Genomic DNA, 15,314 nt, shown 5'->3' with positions numbered 1-15,314 from the left:
CCTTCAGAATCCAGGTTGACTCTAGGTAAATCCTGGTTAAGTTTGGGTCTCAGATAAATTTTTAGGATTCTGTTTGTGCCACAGCAAGCACGTGAGAATTTTATATTTTTACGCTCAGGCTGAATTTGACTTACATTTATGTCAGCTAGCCTTTGGATTGTGTTCTTTTCTTTTTGAAATTTCAATAAAGGCCTTTTCTAACTGAGCTGTCTGCAAAAAACAATATACCTAAATATGCATAAATTAACTGTACTTGTGATCATTAAAATAATTTTTCCTATGAAAGCATATTTGTCTTATCAGTTTGTCCAATTTGTTCCTGTTTAGAATTTTTAAGCGTCTGAGTTTACAAGTACAAGCAGCTTTGAAGCCACAGATTAACATCTATATTGGGGTCTATTTTTAAATTAAGGAAATGCTGTTTTAATTGTGCTGAATGCCAAACACTTCAGTAGTTATTAGCTCAAGAATTTAGTGCCATAAAGTTTATAGTTGCTAAGGAGAGATTCTTAGGTACGAGTCCTATTTGAAATGGGAAATCACAACCATGTAGAATCATATTCTCTTAATGAATCCTGAAAATTTCTGGACTGTACTTTCTAGAGCTTAATTTTGTTAACCCATTCTATTTTAGAAGAATTTGAAGTGATATTTTGTTTGTGGGTGGTAAATCTATTATGCCTTTGCATTTCAGTATATGTCTGACACTTCAAGAAGACAATGATATACTATTGACTATATTGAATATATTTTTTCTTCTATAGTTGAGCACTAGGAAGAAATATGCTGAGCTTTAAAGAAGCATTTTTCACTTAGATTGAAATAAAGAATGTAAGTTATAATTTATAAAAGGATTAAAAAAAATCATATTGTTTAATCTATCAGAGATAGTAACTGTTAAGATTTACACATTTTAAAAGGATTATTTTTAGCTGTAAGAAACCATTTTAAAAGAGCAAATGGAGATTGCCAAATAATGCCAAAGTAGTTTAGAGACTGAAAATAGTCTCTTTTTTCTATCCAGAAAGTCCTCTTAGAACAAAGACAGATATATATTTCAGATTTCTTTCAAATCAAGATCTCAAGCACCTACATTCCAGGATTTCAAGTGCTTACAAATCTAGAGTAATAACTCAGTGGAAAAACAATTCAAGACTATAACCTAGTAGAAAAATAGTGTAAATAGTAAACAGAAAAAGAAATACAGGGTGCTTAATCTCATACAAAAATGCAAATGTAAAAACCACACTAAGGGGCTTCCCTGGTGGCGCAGTGGTTGAGAGTCCGCCTGCCGATGCAGGGGACGCGGGTTCGTGCCCCGGTCTGGGAAGGTCCCACATGCTGCGGAGCAGCTGGGCCCGTGAGCCATGGCCGCTGAGCCTGCGCGTCTGGAGCCTGTGCTCCACAATGGGAGACGCCACAACAGTGAGAGGCCCGAGTACCGCAAAAAAAAACAGAACAAAAAAACAAAAAAAACACACTAAGATGCCATTTTCATCCATTATATTGTAAAGATTTAAAAGTTATATAACTTACTGAAGGTGTGAGGAAACATGTTGCTGATGGAAGAATAAATTAGTAAAATTTTATGGAGGGCAACTTGGTAATTTTAACAAAATTCAAATGCATATCTTTTGATCCTTGCAGTTCAGTTTTGGGAAAGCTATCCACAGAGGTACATGAGGGAAACTGTTTATGCCAAGGATATTAGTTTTAATGTTATAATAACAAGAGATTGGAAACAATATAGTTGTCCTTAATTATCAAATTTTGATACATTATTATACAGTATTACAATGGACTACTTATTCAGTCATAAAACAGATTAAGAAAGCTCTGTGCACAGATTGGGAAAGAAGTTCAAGATACATTAGATCAGGATTGGTAAACTTTTTCTTAAAGGGCCAGCTAGAAAATATTTTAGATTTTGAAGGCAAAATGGTCTCTGGGGACTGACTATTTCGCTCTCTTGTCATGGGAATGCAACCATAGACAATACATAAATGACTGAACATGGCTGTGTTCTAAAACCTTATTTGCAACTACAGGTGATTGGCTAGTGGGTCATAGTTGCTGACCCCTGTATTAAATGAAAGAAGCGAAGTGATGAACTAGGTATATAAACTATAATAGAGATATGAATGAAGTACTGAAAGCATTGAGAAGTGACTTAAAGCTTTGCCTGGGATATTTGGAAAAAGAAAGACTTTATAGATTCAGTGATAATTTAAGCTCAGTTTCTATAGGAGCTTTAAAGATTAAGGTGAGAAAGTGTTTTCTGAAATGGATGAGAAGTTGTCTTGCTGATATATGGAGTTCTTTATTGGGAGTAGATAAGTAAGTTGGGACCATATTTTTGAAGGGGCTAGACACTAATTCTGATTTCTAACCCACTTTCTAGTTTGAATAAAAAGTGTTTCAACATCCAACTCTATTAAACCTTGACATTTTGCCATAGTTGCTTCAGATCTCTTTTTTCTGTATTTTTTAAAAGAAACATTACAGATACACTTGAAACTGCCCTGCAAACAATACAGAGCACATTCTTCTCTCTTTCCAGAGATAACAACTAATATAAATTTGTTACTCTAATCTTACCTTCCTGCATTAGCTACGTGTCTATATACATGTATATAAACAACACATTGTGTTCTGTGTGTTTTAAAAGGTCATATAATGGTTTGTGGTGTCATTTCACAATTGTTTTTTTGCTCAGAATTGTGTTTTTATGATTTCTCTGTATGGACCAGCACTGTTCAACAGAAATACAATGCAAATTGCCTGTGTTACTTTAAATTTTCTCGTAGTCACATAAGAAGTGTAAATGGAAACAGGTGAAATTAATAATATACTTTAATAACCCAGTATATCTAAAATATATTAACATATAATGAGTATACAAGATTATTAATGAGATATTTTACATTCCTTTTTTATACTAAGTCTATGAAATCTGGTATTTATTTTATACTTGAAACACATCTCAATTAGAACTAACCACATTTTGAGTATTTAGTAGCCACAAATGAGTTGTGGGTTTTACCATGTGAATTGCTGTGATTCAAATAGAACCCAGCACTTTTGATGCTTGAAAGTTGTGCATACTCCTATCACCAGGGGTCAGCTAAATGTCACTCTGCTGACACACCGAGAAAAAGAATTTTGTGTGTTGGAATTTGCTGATTTGCAGCTGCTATGCAAAAATCATTCTGTGTACAATAAAGGAAACTTCTTTCAAGAACAACATTTCCTGCTGGTAAAATAGTTGGATCACAAAGGTTGGTGCAAACATGATCCACGGCCTCTTCAGACACACAGGGGCTCTCTGTCGTCTTCATTCTTGCTTGTCTGGGAAACCATTGAAACTTTTCCCACTATTATCAGAGGTGTTAAATTTGTAGTGAATATCCTGCTTCTCCATAGTTGGGCCTTAATAACTACATAAACTGTTTGCTTGCCAATTTTTTGCCGAGAATCTCAAACAGGCAACATTTGATTACTGAGGCACATATTAGTCATATGGCTCTATTCCCGGTTTTCTAAGTTTGAGTCAGTTCACCATTAAGGTCTATACTTAGACTTATATGTCTCTTATTCTCCACAGAGTAGAAATGCCCTTGACTTTATAAGAACTCATACTAGAAAATGCCTTTTAGAGTGCCTTAGTTTTATACACATTGTGTTTAGAGAGACTTTCTTTTATGCTGTTAATATCCCTTATATGAAGACCCAATTGGGGGAAAAAAATCTAGCTAAGAACAAAGATTTGGGGAAGAATTCTCCCATTCAGTGCTTGATTCTTGATCATTTTTTCAGTTCTTAGAGAATTTGTTTTAATGTGTCTCCTTTAATATTCCCACTAAAATCCTTCTTTTTTCTTTCTGTAATACAAATAATTGATAGATCTATAGTAATCTCTACTAACTCTTGATAGATCTGTAGTAATCTCTACTAACTCTTAAGGTAAGGCTTGATGTATTCTGTATTCCATGGCTTTATGACAGCCTTTTAATAGCATTTTTATATAGAAACTTTCTGCCACAAGGTAGCGATAAAGAGTTCTATAGGCCTGATCAGTTTGGAAGTATTTGGTAATAGCTATCATAAAGTTCACTTTCTTTAAGTGAACAAAATAAATATTAGTACAGTTATTAACACAACTTTCCCTTAAGTTTGACATGATTTCTAATTTCTGCATGGTAATCTTTTACTCGGATTATGAGCCGTTCAGAAATTGATTATTAGTGATTGTTTTTCTAAAAATTTAAATACTCTATGAATTTACTTCCAGATCCTTTTACTTTCTGTTGCATTACCTTGATTTTTAAAAAAAAATCTAAGCTGAAAACAGCCACTTGTAAAAAAACATGATTTTGATTGGGCAAGTAGGAACTGGGAAAAGAAAAGAGGTAGTAGTTCTGGAGAGTAAGTGTTGTGGTGGGTCTGGTGGGGAGTAGAAAATGACAGTGGCCGGTCCTTTATACAAGGGCTAGCATAGAGTCCTACAGCTAGGAGTTTTTCAGATTCTAGTATTAAAAATATATGTTCATGTTAGATAACTGATATAGGTAGGCCTGAACAGAATGAGAGCACGTACCCATTCTCTTTATTAAAAATTAGTGTTCGCACATACAAACATATTGCATATAGTCTGGAGTGAAAAGGAAACATTCTATTTTATTTTAGTGAAAACTATTATAAGGCACCTTGGCATTAGTTTGTCCATGTCAAGTATTAAAGAATATCTTACTAATCATATTAAGCCTATTTGTCAGAAATCATTTTTAACAAATTTCAGTTTATGCCTTATTGTATATATAAAATTCAGCAGTAAAACAGACTAAATAGACTTTGTTGCGATTTTTATACAAATACATGTTCCATATATAGATATTTAAGATTGAAGGACGCTGGGCAAATTCCCTTGTTACTGTATTTGTAGACTGAATTTTCAGAAGCCCCATAGTTCTATTTGTTTCTTTTCATTTCAAAGTGGGAAATGCTGAAGGTTATCATATGGGCTACTAGTAAAAAGTCCTGTTGCCATTTGGAGCACATCAGACTTAAAGCCCATACAGTTTAAAGATAAAAAAGAATTGTTCATGGGAGTAGACTTGGAAATCGGATTTGACTTATGAGCTAAATTTGGGGAATACAGACAATAATGAAATTCCTTTTTAATTGACACAATGACAGCTGATTATACACATTTTTCTCTGGTTTTTCACAAGAACACATTTTAGTTCCCTTAGGCTTATGTTGATTTGCCAGAAGTACTGAGAAAAGTCTTTGCTTTGCTAAGGCTTTTCAGTGGTCTGAAAATAGAATGACAGATGTTACAGTAAAGGAAATTTGTGATGGTAGAGTGATGCTAATAAGTGGAGAACAGTTTGATTGTGAACCTCTGGTTTGGTGTGATATGTTTGCCATCATATATGCTCAATTAGAAGGCAGTTCCCCATTTTCCCCATGAGAATATCCCAGCTCCAGCTTCTTTTGCCAATTGAAATATATAAAATTTTAAGGAGAGACCTGACACATTAAGATCTGCTTGTACTTAATTTGGTCACATAAACCATTGTATTACCTATAGAATTCAGAAATAAAGTTATGTCTTGTTTGACTGTCTCATATGCTAAAATAATTTTGTTCAGTCTCTTTGTATGTATAGGGATCCTTTTTGGAATAATTTGTCTTCCCAGATAGGTGATAGCTACTAGGAATATGAGTGTCTTCATAAGTCTTGGATATAAGGCGACTCCTTTTTCTTCTTAAAAATAATACTTTGGGGATAAAACCCTAAAACAACAACTGAACATTTGATAATTCTTTATATCCTTATTTCTCACTGATATTTAGAAGTATTTCTCAAATTTAAGAAGTCAGAGTCTTGAGTGAGCTTATTCTTACTAAATATCTTAAGTTTTTAGTTGTTAATATGGATTTTGTCTATTTTTTTTTCCCCTTTTCTTTGAGGGGTTGGACATAATTGCCTTATTTCATTTCAGGGATCCTTCTAAAGTAAATATTCTGGTACCTGGTGCTGGACTAGGAAGACTGGCCTGGGAAATAGCTATGCTAGGTTATGCTTGTCAAGGAAATGAATGGAGTTTTTTTATGCTCTTTTCTTCCAACTTTGTACTCAACAGGTATTTAATTTACTTTTTGCTGGAAATAGTAATTTCTCAGAATCAGATTGACTTACCTATTTTTGCAGAATTCTGAATTTGAAGATAAGTACGTAGTGTTTAAATATGGTATATATCATAAATGTTTCTGATTAAAATTAAATTGCTTATACAATTACTACTTTAATGAGTTGCCTAGTTAACAGAATGTTGAACGGGATGGGTAAGTGATATTTTAAAAAGTGATTGGGTACTCCATGAAACTGAAATGATTTCTCTGCAGAATTTTGGGCTAAGTATTGTCCTGGAAGGAGTATTTTCTTATTGTTCCTTAAACTTATTCACCCCTTTGTTTCTTTAGTGGAGTAAGATTATAATGTAGCAATCATAATTTTTTTCTTAGTCAAATTCTTATAAATGGCTCACATATCTGAGTTGGAAAGATCTCGCAGAACTTCTGTGGCCTCATTTAGAAAGTAGTGGAAAAGAGTTTTTAAAGTGAGAAGAGGTGTGTTAGAGAAAAAAATAAATAGCTGCCTTGTTTAAATAATGTGTTGTCTTGATAGCAGTGTGAGGGGATAGTGAGAAGGTAGAAAGGAGAGTGTTGTACAAAATAATTAAAATAATTAGGTAACAAACAAAACCCATACCTTTTTTGAAAAAAATACTTAGACTTTTTTACTTGAGCTTGAGTTTCAGTGATATATTTTTAAAAATTTGAGTGAAAATAGCACATTTATATATCTGAATTTACCTTAATTTTGTTTCTGTGTTTTAATCCGTGATTGGTTACTCATCTACATGCCTATGTGGAGTTTCAGATAATTGGGTGGAGTGTAGTGGTAACACTTTTAAGTATTAATTATATAAGTAAATCTTCAATCAAACAGATTATATTTTAGTGTTTAAAGTAGATTTCCCTGGTAAAATATTTAGTTAACACTGAATTTTATGCTCATATTTTGCAGATGTTCTGAAATTAATAAATATAAGCTTTATCCCTGGATTCATCAGTTTAGCAATAACCGGAGGTCAGCTGATCAGATTCGACCCATCTTTTTCCCTGATGTTGACCCCCACAGTCTTCCTCCCGGTTCTAACTTTTCTATGACAGCAGGAGATTTTCAGGAGATATACTCAGAATGCAGTAAGTCCAAAGATCACGTGCTTTATTCTAAATTTAATGAGCTAATTTTATACTAGGCCAGCGTTGTGGTCATTCATTTTGACGATAGAATATAAGGTATACTTCAACGACAATTTAGAATATTTTCAAAGTTATGTATAAGGCAGTGATGGGAAATATAAAGAAATATGAGATCCCACAATTAAGAAATTTAGAATCTGTTGGGTCTATTAATATAAGACAACATGTAAACAAAGGTTGAGTAATGAATACAATAAAGATGGAAGTAGGTTAGTGTGAGAAGTGAGCTCTTTGTGGAGAGGCTGTGACTTGAAGGATAGGGAGGAATGGCATTCAGAGGTACAAAGATATGAATGAGTTAGGTAATCGGGGATGGTAGAATAGCCTTACTGGAAGGAAAAAGGACATTTGGGGATTTAATGGGCGATACGGCTAGAGAAGTAGGTTGGTTCCAGATTGTGGATGACCTTTATAATCAGGCTATGAAGTTTGGACTTCAGCCTGGCAAAATGTTGAAGAAATTTGAGCTAGGCATTAGAGAAAGGGAGATGATAATGGGGAAAGAGGAGAGAGGGATTGGCAATAAAAGGAAGAAAAAAAAATAGAAGGCTGAGGGGTCAGCAAGTTCATTCATTTAACAGGTATTTGTTGAGTACCTGCTAAGTAGCAGGCATTGCAAAGAGAGCAGTGAGCAAAACAAAGCCCCTGTGCACAGGGAACCCATATTCTAGTTCGGAGAGAGAGGCGATAACAAATTAATATTGTGAGGAAGAAAAAATAAGGCAGGGTAAAGGGAATAATGAGTGACTGGGGAGAGACTGCTGGTTTATATAGAATTCCCAGGGAAGATCTTTCTAAAAGGGGAACTTAAGAAGAAAGATTGAGCAGAGAACCTCAAAGGAATGAAGAAGCAAGCCATTCAGATATGTGGGGGAATGGCAAAGGAAAGAAGATTAGGGAGTGGGAAGTATGCTTGTTCTGCTCAAGAAGAGTAAGAGGGTCAGTTTGGCTGGGGTTTGATAAGCAGTGGGCAAATGATGGGAGATGAGGTTGGAGTGGGTTTGGTGAGGCTGACTCGTAGGCCACAGCGAAGACTTTGAATTGTGTTCTGAGAGAAATGGGAGGCCTTGGAGAGATTAGAGCGGGAGAGGAACAAGATAGTAAAGTTTTTGTTTGTTTTTCCCTGAACGCTGACCTTGTGAAAACCTGCACTCTGAAGGTAGAAGGAGGGAGATAGAAGGTGTTAGGTGCTGGGTGTAAGTTAGGGAGCAGGGTCTCAAAATAGGAGTGAAATAATGGAAAACATTGCTTTATCAAGTAAAAGTGACTTTCTTCTGGAGCAGGTTTGAAAGAGGAGATGGTGAAGGTAATCCGCAGTTGGATCAAGTGCCTTATTTGTACAGACAGCCACCTTCAATGCAGTCTCTTCTGTCTCTGTGCCAGGCCACAGCCTCCAGAAGGCAAACAGAGTTCTCTGCTGGGTTCCCACCCACTGCTGCCGACTGCCCCCATCCCCCTTTTCAACTGGCAGTTCTCCCAAGTACTGGTGGACGCTTCTGTATTCTGATGCCATTCATTTCTCAATTGGCAGCAAATGCATGCAGTCTTTTTGAAACCTTCCGGAATTGGTAGCTAACACTGGTTTAAATCACAACTTAAAATTCAGATATTATTTCATCTTAACTGATTTAAAATGAAGGCTAGAAGTTGAAAAGATTATAAACAAAACTCTTATAAATATTATTTGGTAAGGATATAGTGATATAGATTATCAAAAATGATTTCCAAATTGATTACCTTATCAAATTAGTAATAAAAGCTCTTATGAATTACAAAGTATCTCATAAATGATTATTTGGTAGCCTTGATTATAGCAGTTGATTGGAAGGGTTTAGCTTCTATACCCCTGCAGTTAAATGAAATATTCATAGTCTGTAAAGAGGTAACTGGTACCTTTATAGAATTCATTAAAAGAAAGGCAAAATAATATAACATGTAGTAATTTGATTTTCCTTGAATAGGTACCTGGGACTGTATTGCTACCTGTTTCTTCATAGACACAGCTCACAATGTAATTGATTATATTGACACAATATGGAAAATACTCAAACCAGGTGGAATTTGGATAAATCTAGGTAAGTTCCTCAGTATTTATTAGAATTTACACATTAATCTGAGTACTTAGAGCTGTTCTGCATTTGGTAACTTCGCAGTACTAAATGTTCACGGAAGTTGTAATTATGTCATACATGTTTTAAAACCTCTGCAGTTTCCTTTAGACTGCATTCTAGTTAGTGGTACAGTTCCTCCAATCATAGTTCGTTCCTCCAAAAGCAGTAGAACCCCCAAAATTTGTATATTCATACTAGGTCGGTCTCACAGCAGTCATAATTTCAAAGAGGTGCTAACTATTAACTTGATTATAATCGTTCCCTCATCTTCCCCACCCTCCATTCCATGGAGACAACGCTTCCTTTAAGAAGGAAGTGTTCTTTTTTAATTTCTGTAATGAAACGTTTGAGGGAAAGCACTTAATCTCTCCCCTGGAAACCTCCTCCCCAGTACATATACATACTAGGAAAAGAGTAGGTATGATAATTTTTGTGACTACCTTGAGTTTAAGAAAGGGTAGAAATATAATTTAATTTATGCAAAAGCCTTTTTACTGCATCCTATTGCCACGTGCTAGAAATCAAATAATGAGTATGACGTGGTCCTTCCTAGGGAAATTGCCAATTTTATACTCTTCCTTTAAAATAAAGGGAGAATAATGATAATCAAGGTAAATATACTTGTCTTTTTTAGTAGGATATATAATCCATACTAAGGAAGACTTTATATTACATAAAAGTCAGATAAACATTGAGTCCTTGGTGTCTTCTGTATTGGTGTAGTTTTGTTGGTGGGTTCTGTTACGTGCTCTCTTTAATGATTTGACTTTACCAGAGATTTAGCCAGTAGGACTAAGCCTACAGGTAGTAGTAGGTCTTTTCCAGACTTCTCTTTAGAAGTCCATAGGAAAGGTGAGAGCAGCTGTAAACTGTAGCCATGATATGAAGCAAATATCTCTAACCTTGGGTCTTCCTTAAAAGAAAAGTATTCTTTTTCCTGAGGAATGATTGACAGATAACATTACCTACTGGGTATTTGCTCCCTGTGGGTTAGGCATTATGTTAGCCACTTAAAAATACCTTGTTTAGTCTCAAAACAACCCTATGTTGAAATGGGATTATTGCTATTTTATAATTGAAGAAACTGAATCTTGGGTTAAGTAACTAGCAGAAAGGTTGTGGAGCTTATATATGGCAGAGACAGGCTGACAGGCCCCATCCAACCCCTTGAATGCCTAATCAGCTACCTCTGCAGGCTTGTGCTGGGTCAGTCTATAACTTAGCATTATTCTGACTATGCAGTCATTTGAGGGTTGGGGGTTTGTCCTGTACACTGTAGGATGGTTGACAGCATCCCTGGCTTGTACCTATTAGATTCCAGTAGTACTTCCCCAGTTGTGACAGCCAAAAATGCAAAACTACCCTTGATCAAAAACCACTGCTCTAGCCTTGTGCTAATGCCCCAGTCCAGGCCCTCATCATTGCTTGCCTGGATTAATGCAGTAGTTTTCTTAAGAGTATCCCTGCTTTCAAGTTATCTTCAACCCTCTACACCTCTTTCAGTTTTTCCATTTACCACCAGAGTGATCTTCCCAATGTGCAAATCTATCCCTGACAGACTCCCTGCATAAAAGTCTAACTTTGTTGGTAACCTAAACTCTTCTGGATGTATAGTGCCCTTTGTGATCTTTCTTCTATCTTGTGTCTCAGCTTCACTTTTTTCTTTTCTTTTTTACTGCCGCTGCCCTGACCTCAGGTGCTAGTCCTCTGGCCTAGGAAGCCCTTTCTTTTTCTTCTCTGTTTTCATTTGGCTCTTCCCTATGTGCTCTTTAACACTCAGCTCAGGAGATCCTTTCAGATTGGGTTAAATATCCTGTATTTCTCTTTTATATTCTCACAGAACCTGTCCCTAGCATTTAACACATTGTGGTATAGTCAGTCATCTTTTTGTTTCCCCTACTAGTCTTTAAGCTTGATGAGGGCAGGAATCTAATGCCTCTTCCTCACTTGGAGTGAATATTTAGCAACTGTTAGGTGTATGAATGGATGTATTGTTTCAGAATTTGAAATCAGGATCAAAGTAATGTTAAGATGCCACAGAAGTTTGCTGCCAAGGGACTTAATAAAATGGCATTTATATTGGTAAATTCATAACATTCCTATGGTTTTGGCTTCAGCCATGTGGACTTGGAAAATTAGTTTTATCTATAAACTGAGAGTGTGTCCCCAGCCCTTCGGGGACAGTTTCACCCTAATCATGCTTACATAGACCAGAATGTCAACATACTCATATGTAATGAGAGAGGTAACTGCTAGCCATTCTGGAATACTAAAAAGTTACATTGGAAGTTAAATTGTAATGAAAAATTTGCGACATTATATGAGATTAGAGTTGGGAATATTATTAATTTATAAAATGCTTTAAGAGGTATTTAAGGTATTCACTTTAATGTTTCCTAGGTTCTGGAAAACTAGTGAGCTTTTCAAGGGAACTCTTGTGCATATGTCCTTTGGGAAAGGCTCTGGTCTGGCAAAATGCAGAAGAATGCCTGTGCATCCTGTGCAACTGTTTTTCATGGTGATCAGTACCCCTTAAATGCATTTATACAGAATTTATTTTTAAAAGTGGGGGTGTAGGTGTGCGTGTCTGTGCCCATGCACTGATAGATTTATAGTTGGATAGCGGAGGGCAGGGAATTTGCAAATTGAATCTAACTTCATCTGGAAGGATAAACAGGTTAAAGTACCAAAGGAGGTCTTTGTAAAGCGTAATGAGAAATGGAGCCTATCAGATTTGAAAGCACTGTAAACCTACAGAATTTTTAAAAGCATGAACGATTTCCTATAAAAGGTGGATGATTGAACACATACATTATCTCCTCACTGAGATCTTGTTACAGTTTATAAAAAGGTATAAAACACACGAACAAATAATGGCAGGGATGTCATCAGGGGACGAAAGAATGTAACAGTATTTCAGAAGATGGGGTAGGTGGATAAGTTGTGCAAAGAGACCAACGTGAATAGAGCTGGTTGACGTGGAATAACCCTGGAAAATGAGGCACCAAATGAAAACAACATAAGTTGAAAAATCTGTATTTAGGAAACAGTTGACCTCTTATGTAACCAAGATGCCTACCTTATGCCCCCTTCCAGTCCATCCTCAGGCAGGAGACCAGAAGTTTAATTCCCTGGAAAAAGTAAATGGAAAAGGAGCAGAATTTATGAAAGCATGGCCTAGTAGAGAGTGAGTATGAAATGTAGGACAGAAAAGAAGAGGATTAATTAAAAGTCTGCATTGGAAAATGATCAGGCAGTGACCACCAGTTCACCCTACTCCTACCCCCAACACCTCCCTACCCTGACTATAAAACTTTTTGCTGGAGTTTGAGTGCCAGCTGTCTGTTTTGCACAGATGCAAGCCATGTTTCTTTAAGTGGGCATGTCAGTATAGCTACATGAGCTTTTTTTTTTTTTTTAATTTATTTATTTTTGGCTGCATTGGGTCTTTGTTGCTGCGCGCAGGCTTTCTCTAGTTGTGGTGAGCGGGGGCTACTCTTCGTTGCAGTGCGCAGGCTTCTCATTGCGGTGGCTTCTCTTGTTGTGGAGCACAGGATAGAGGTGTGTGGGCTTCAGTAATTTTGGCATGTAGGCTCAGTAGTTGTGGCTCGCAGGCTCTAGAGTGCGGGCTCAGTAGTTGCAGTGCACAGGCTTAGTTGCTCTGCGGCATGTGGCATCTTCCTGGACCAGGGCTCGAACCCGTGTCCCCTGCATTGGCAGGTGGATTCTTAACGACTGCGCCACCAGGGAAGTCCTACACTAGCTTTTAATAATCGTATGGTGGATCTTTTTCTCTTAAATCCTTTCTGTATCTTTATGTTTTAGATGCGTCTCTTATATACAGCATACAGTTAAATTTTCTTTCACTATCCAATCTAATAATCTCTGTCTCTTAACTGGAACTTTTAGAACCTTAAGGATATAAATGGTTTAAATCAACTTATCCCAGATTTGGTAAATGGGATCTCCTTCAAGATGGCTCCTGTGTCCTTTTGACAGATCCCTGTCATTTTTTGAGCACCTCCGTTCTGGCATAACCAGGTATACCAGGCTCATCTTATACTTTTTCTGCCTGAGATCCCTGAAGTCAGTCATTTTTTCCAAGGATTCCTGGTTCCTTTTAGTGGGGAATGGTATGTAGAAATGAAAATCTGGATTTTACCACTGTGATGGTATTGCTTCTAGACCTTTTTAGAAGTATATGTTTGTACCCTTCTATGTCTATAGACACAGTTCATGTTTATAGATCATGAGTTTATGCTGGTACTTTTAGTTCCCAAGCAACACTAGGTATAGAGTACAAGGTTGGCATATAGCTTTCAGTACATGGAAGATATCATTCCAGTGGCTTCTAGCTTCTGTTGAGACTTTAGCTATTTTAACTGTTGCTTCTTTAAGTAATCAGTTTTGTTTTTAAGATTTTTCACTTTGTAGTTTTTTCAGGTTCAATATTACATCTAGTTGTGATTTTTTCTTTTTAAAAACTATACAGTTGGGCTTCCCTGGTGGCACAGTGGTTGAGAGTCCGCCTGCCGATGCAGGGGACACGGGTTCGTGCCCCGGTCCGGGAAGATCCCACATGCCACGGAGTGGCCGGGCCCGTGGGCCATGGCCGCTGAGCCTGCGTGTCCGGAGCCTGTGCTCCGCAACGGGAGAGGCCACAACAGTGAGAGGCCCGCGTACCGCAAAAACAAAAACAAAAACAAAAACTATACAGTTTATTGGGCTACCTGAGTCTGTAAATTTTTTCATCAGTTCTGAAAAATCTTAGCTTAAAAAAGGGTCTCCACTTGCCAATATGAGACAAGCATAGCATCAAAATAAGTGATAACACGTATTATTTCTATTATTTCATAAATCTCCTCTCCCTCATTCTTTTTCTCTCCTGGAAATGTAATCAAATGTATTTTAGACCTTCTCACTCTAGCTTTCACTTCTCTTTACTTGCTATTTTTTTGTCTCTCTGTTTTGCATTCTGGATAATTTATTCTGACCTGTCCTCCCATTCACAAATTCTCTCTTTCACTGTGTCTAATATCTATTTTATTTCTATTAGGTTGGTTTTTTTTTGTTTTGTTTGTTTGTGTGTTTTGGTCTATGTCATTTAAGAATCTTCCATTCTCTGAATATATTTTCAAGATAGTCTTTTATTTCTTTGAAAATACTGAGTGTATTTTGTCCAATAATTGTAATATCTCAAGTCTTTGAAGGTGAGTCTCTGCTTTCTCCTGTTCCTGCTGGCTCTTGCTTATGGTTCTTTGTTTCCCTGGGCTGTGGACCTTAACCATTTATTTATTGCTCATTGCCCTTGAGAAGTTACTTTTGGAGATTTCTGGAGACCTACATTAAAGGGTTTTTTCTCCAAAGGAATGTGCATTTGCTTCTGGGAGAAGATTGGAACATTATCAGAAAAACAACAGAATATTAAATTCTAAATTAAATTAAAATTAAATATTAACCTAAAACCTGGACTTGAGGTTCATTGGACCACTCATGTTATGTAAAATTAAGCTGAAAATCTACCCTAGGGCTAAAGCATGATTTACAATATCTCTCCAAAATTATTTTTTTTTTCTTTTTTCCCCCTTGTTTAGTAAGCACTAGGTCAGCTTTTCTTGCAACCCCCTTCCCCCCCACCCCCAGGTTAAAGGATAGAATTCAGTTTACTTATTTCTTACCTTAAAGATAGCCCATAAGACAAAGTGAGAGAGTGGCATGGACATATATACACTACCAAATGTAAAATAGATAGCTAGTGGGAAGCAGCCACATAGCACAGGGAGATCAGCTCGGTGCTTTGTGACCACCTAGAGGGGTGGGATAGGGAGGGTGGGAGGGAGATGCAAGAGGGAGGGGATATGGGGTTAT

General features: G+C 36.6%; 1 protein-coding gene across 3 annotated transcripts in view; it reads left to right on the top strand.

Annotated features, from left to right (window-relative positions):
* Positions 1–15,314, top strand: part of CARNMT1 (carnosine N-methyltransferase 1) — a 40,367-nt gene that overhangs the window by 16,097 nt on the left and 8,956 nt on the right. For all 3 annotated transcript variants that reach the window (XM_033440260.2, XM_033440259.2, XM_033440261.2), the window contains exons 4-6: positions 6,009–6,149; positions 7,097–7,275; positions 9,297–9,410. In XM_033440260.2, the coding sequence (XP_033296151.2) occupies positions 6,009–6,149; positions 7,097–7,275; positions 9,297–9,410 (434 nt within the window). The remainder of the gene's footprint in view (positions 1–6,008; positions 6,150–7,096; positions 7,276–9,296; positions 9,411–15,314) is intronic.

The sequence above is a fragment of the Orcinus orca genome, chromosome 6 (assembly GCF_937001465.1).
Source record: "Orcinus orca chromosome 6, mOrcOrc1.1, whole genome shotgun sequence".
Taxonomy (NCBI): domain Eukaryota; kingdom Metazoa; phylum Chordata; class Mammalia; order Artiodactyla; family Delphinidae; genus Orcinus; species Orcinus orca.
Note: the sequence above shows the minus strand (reverse complement) of the source record. Positions and strands in the feature narration are given on the sequence as shown.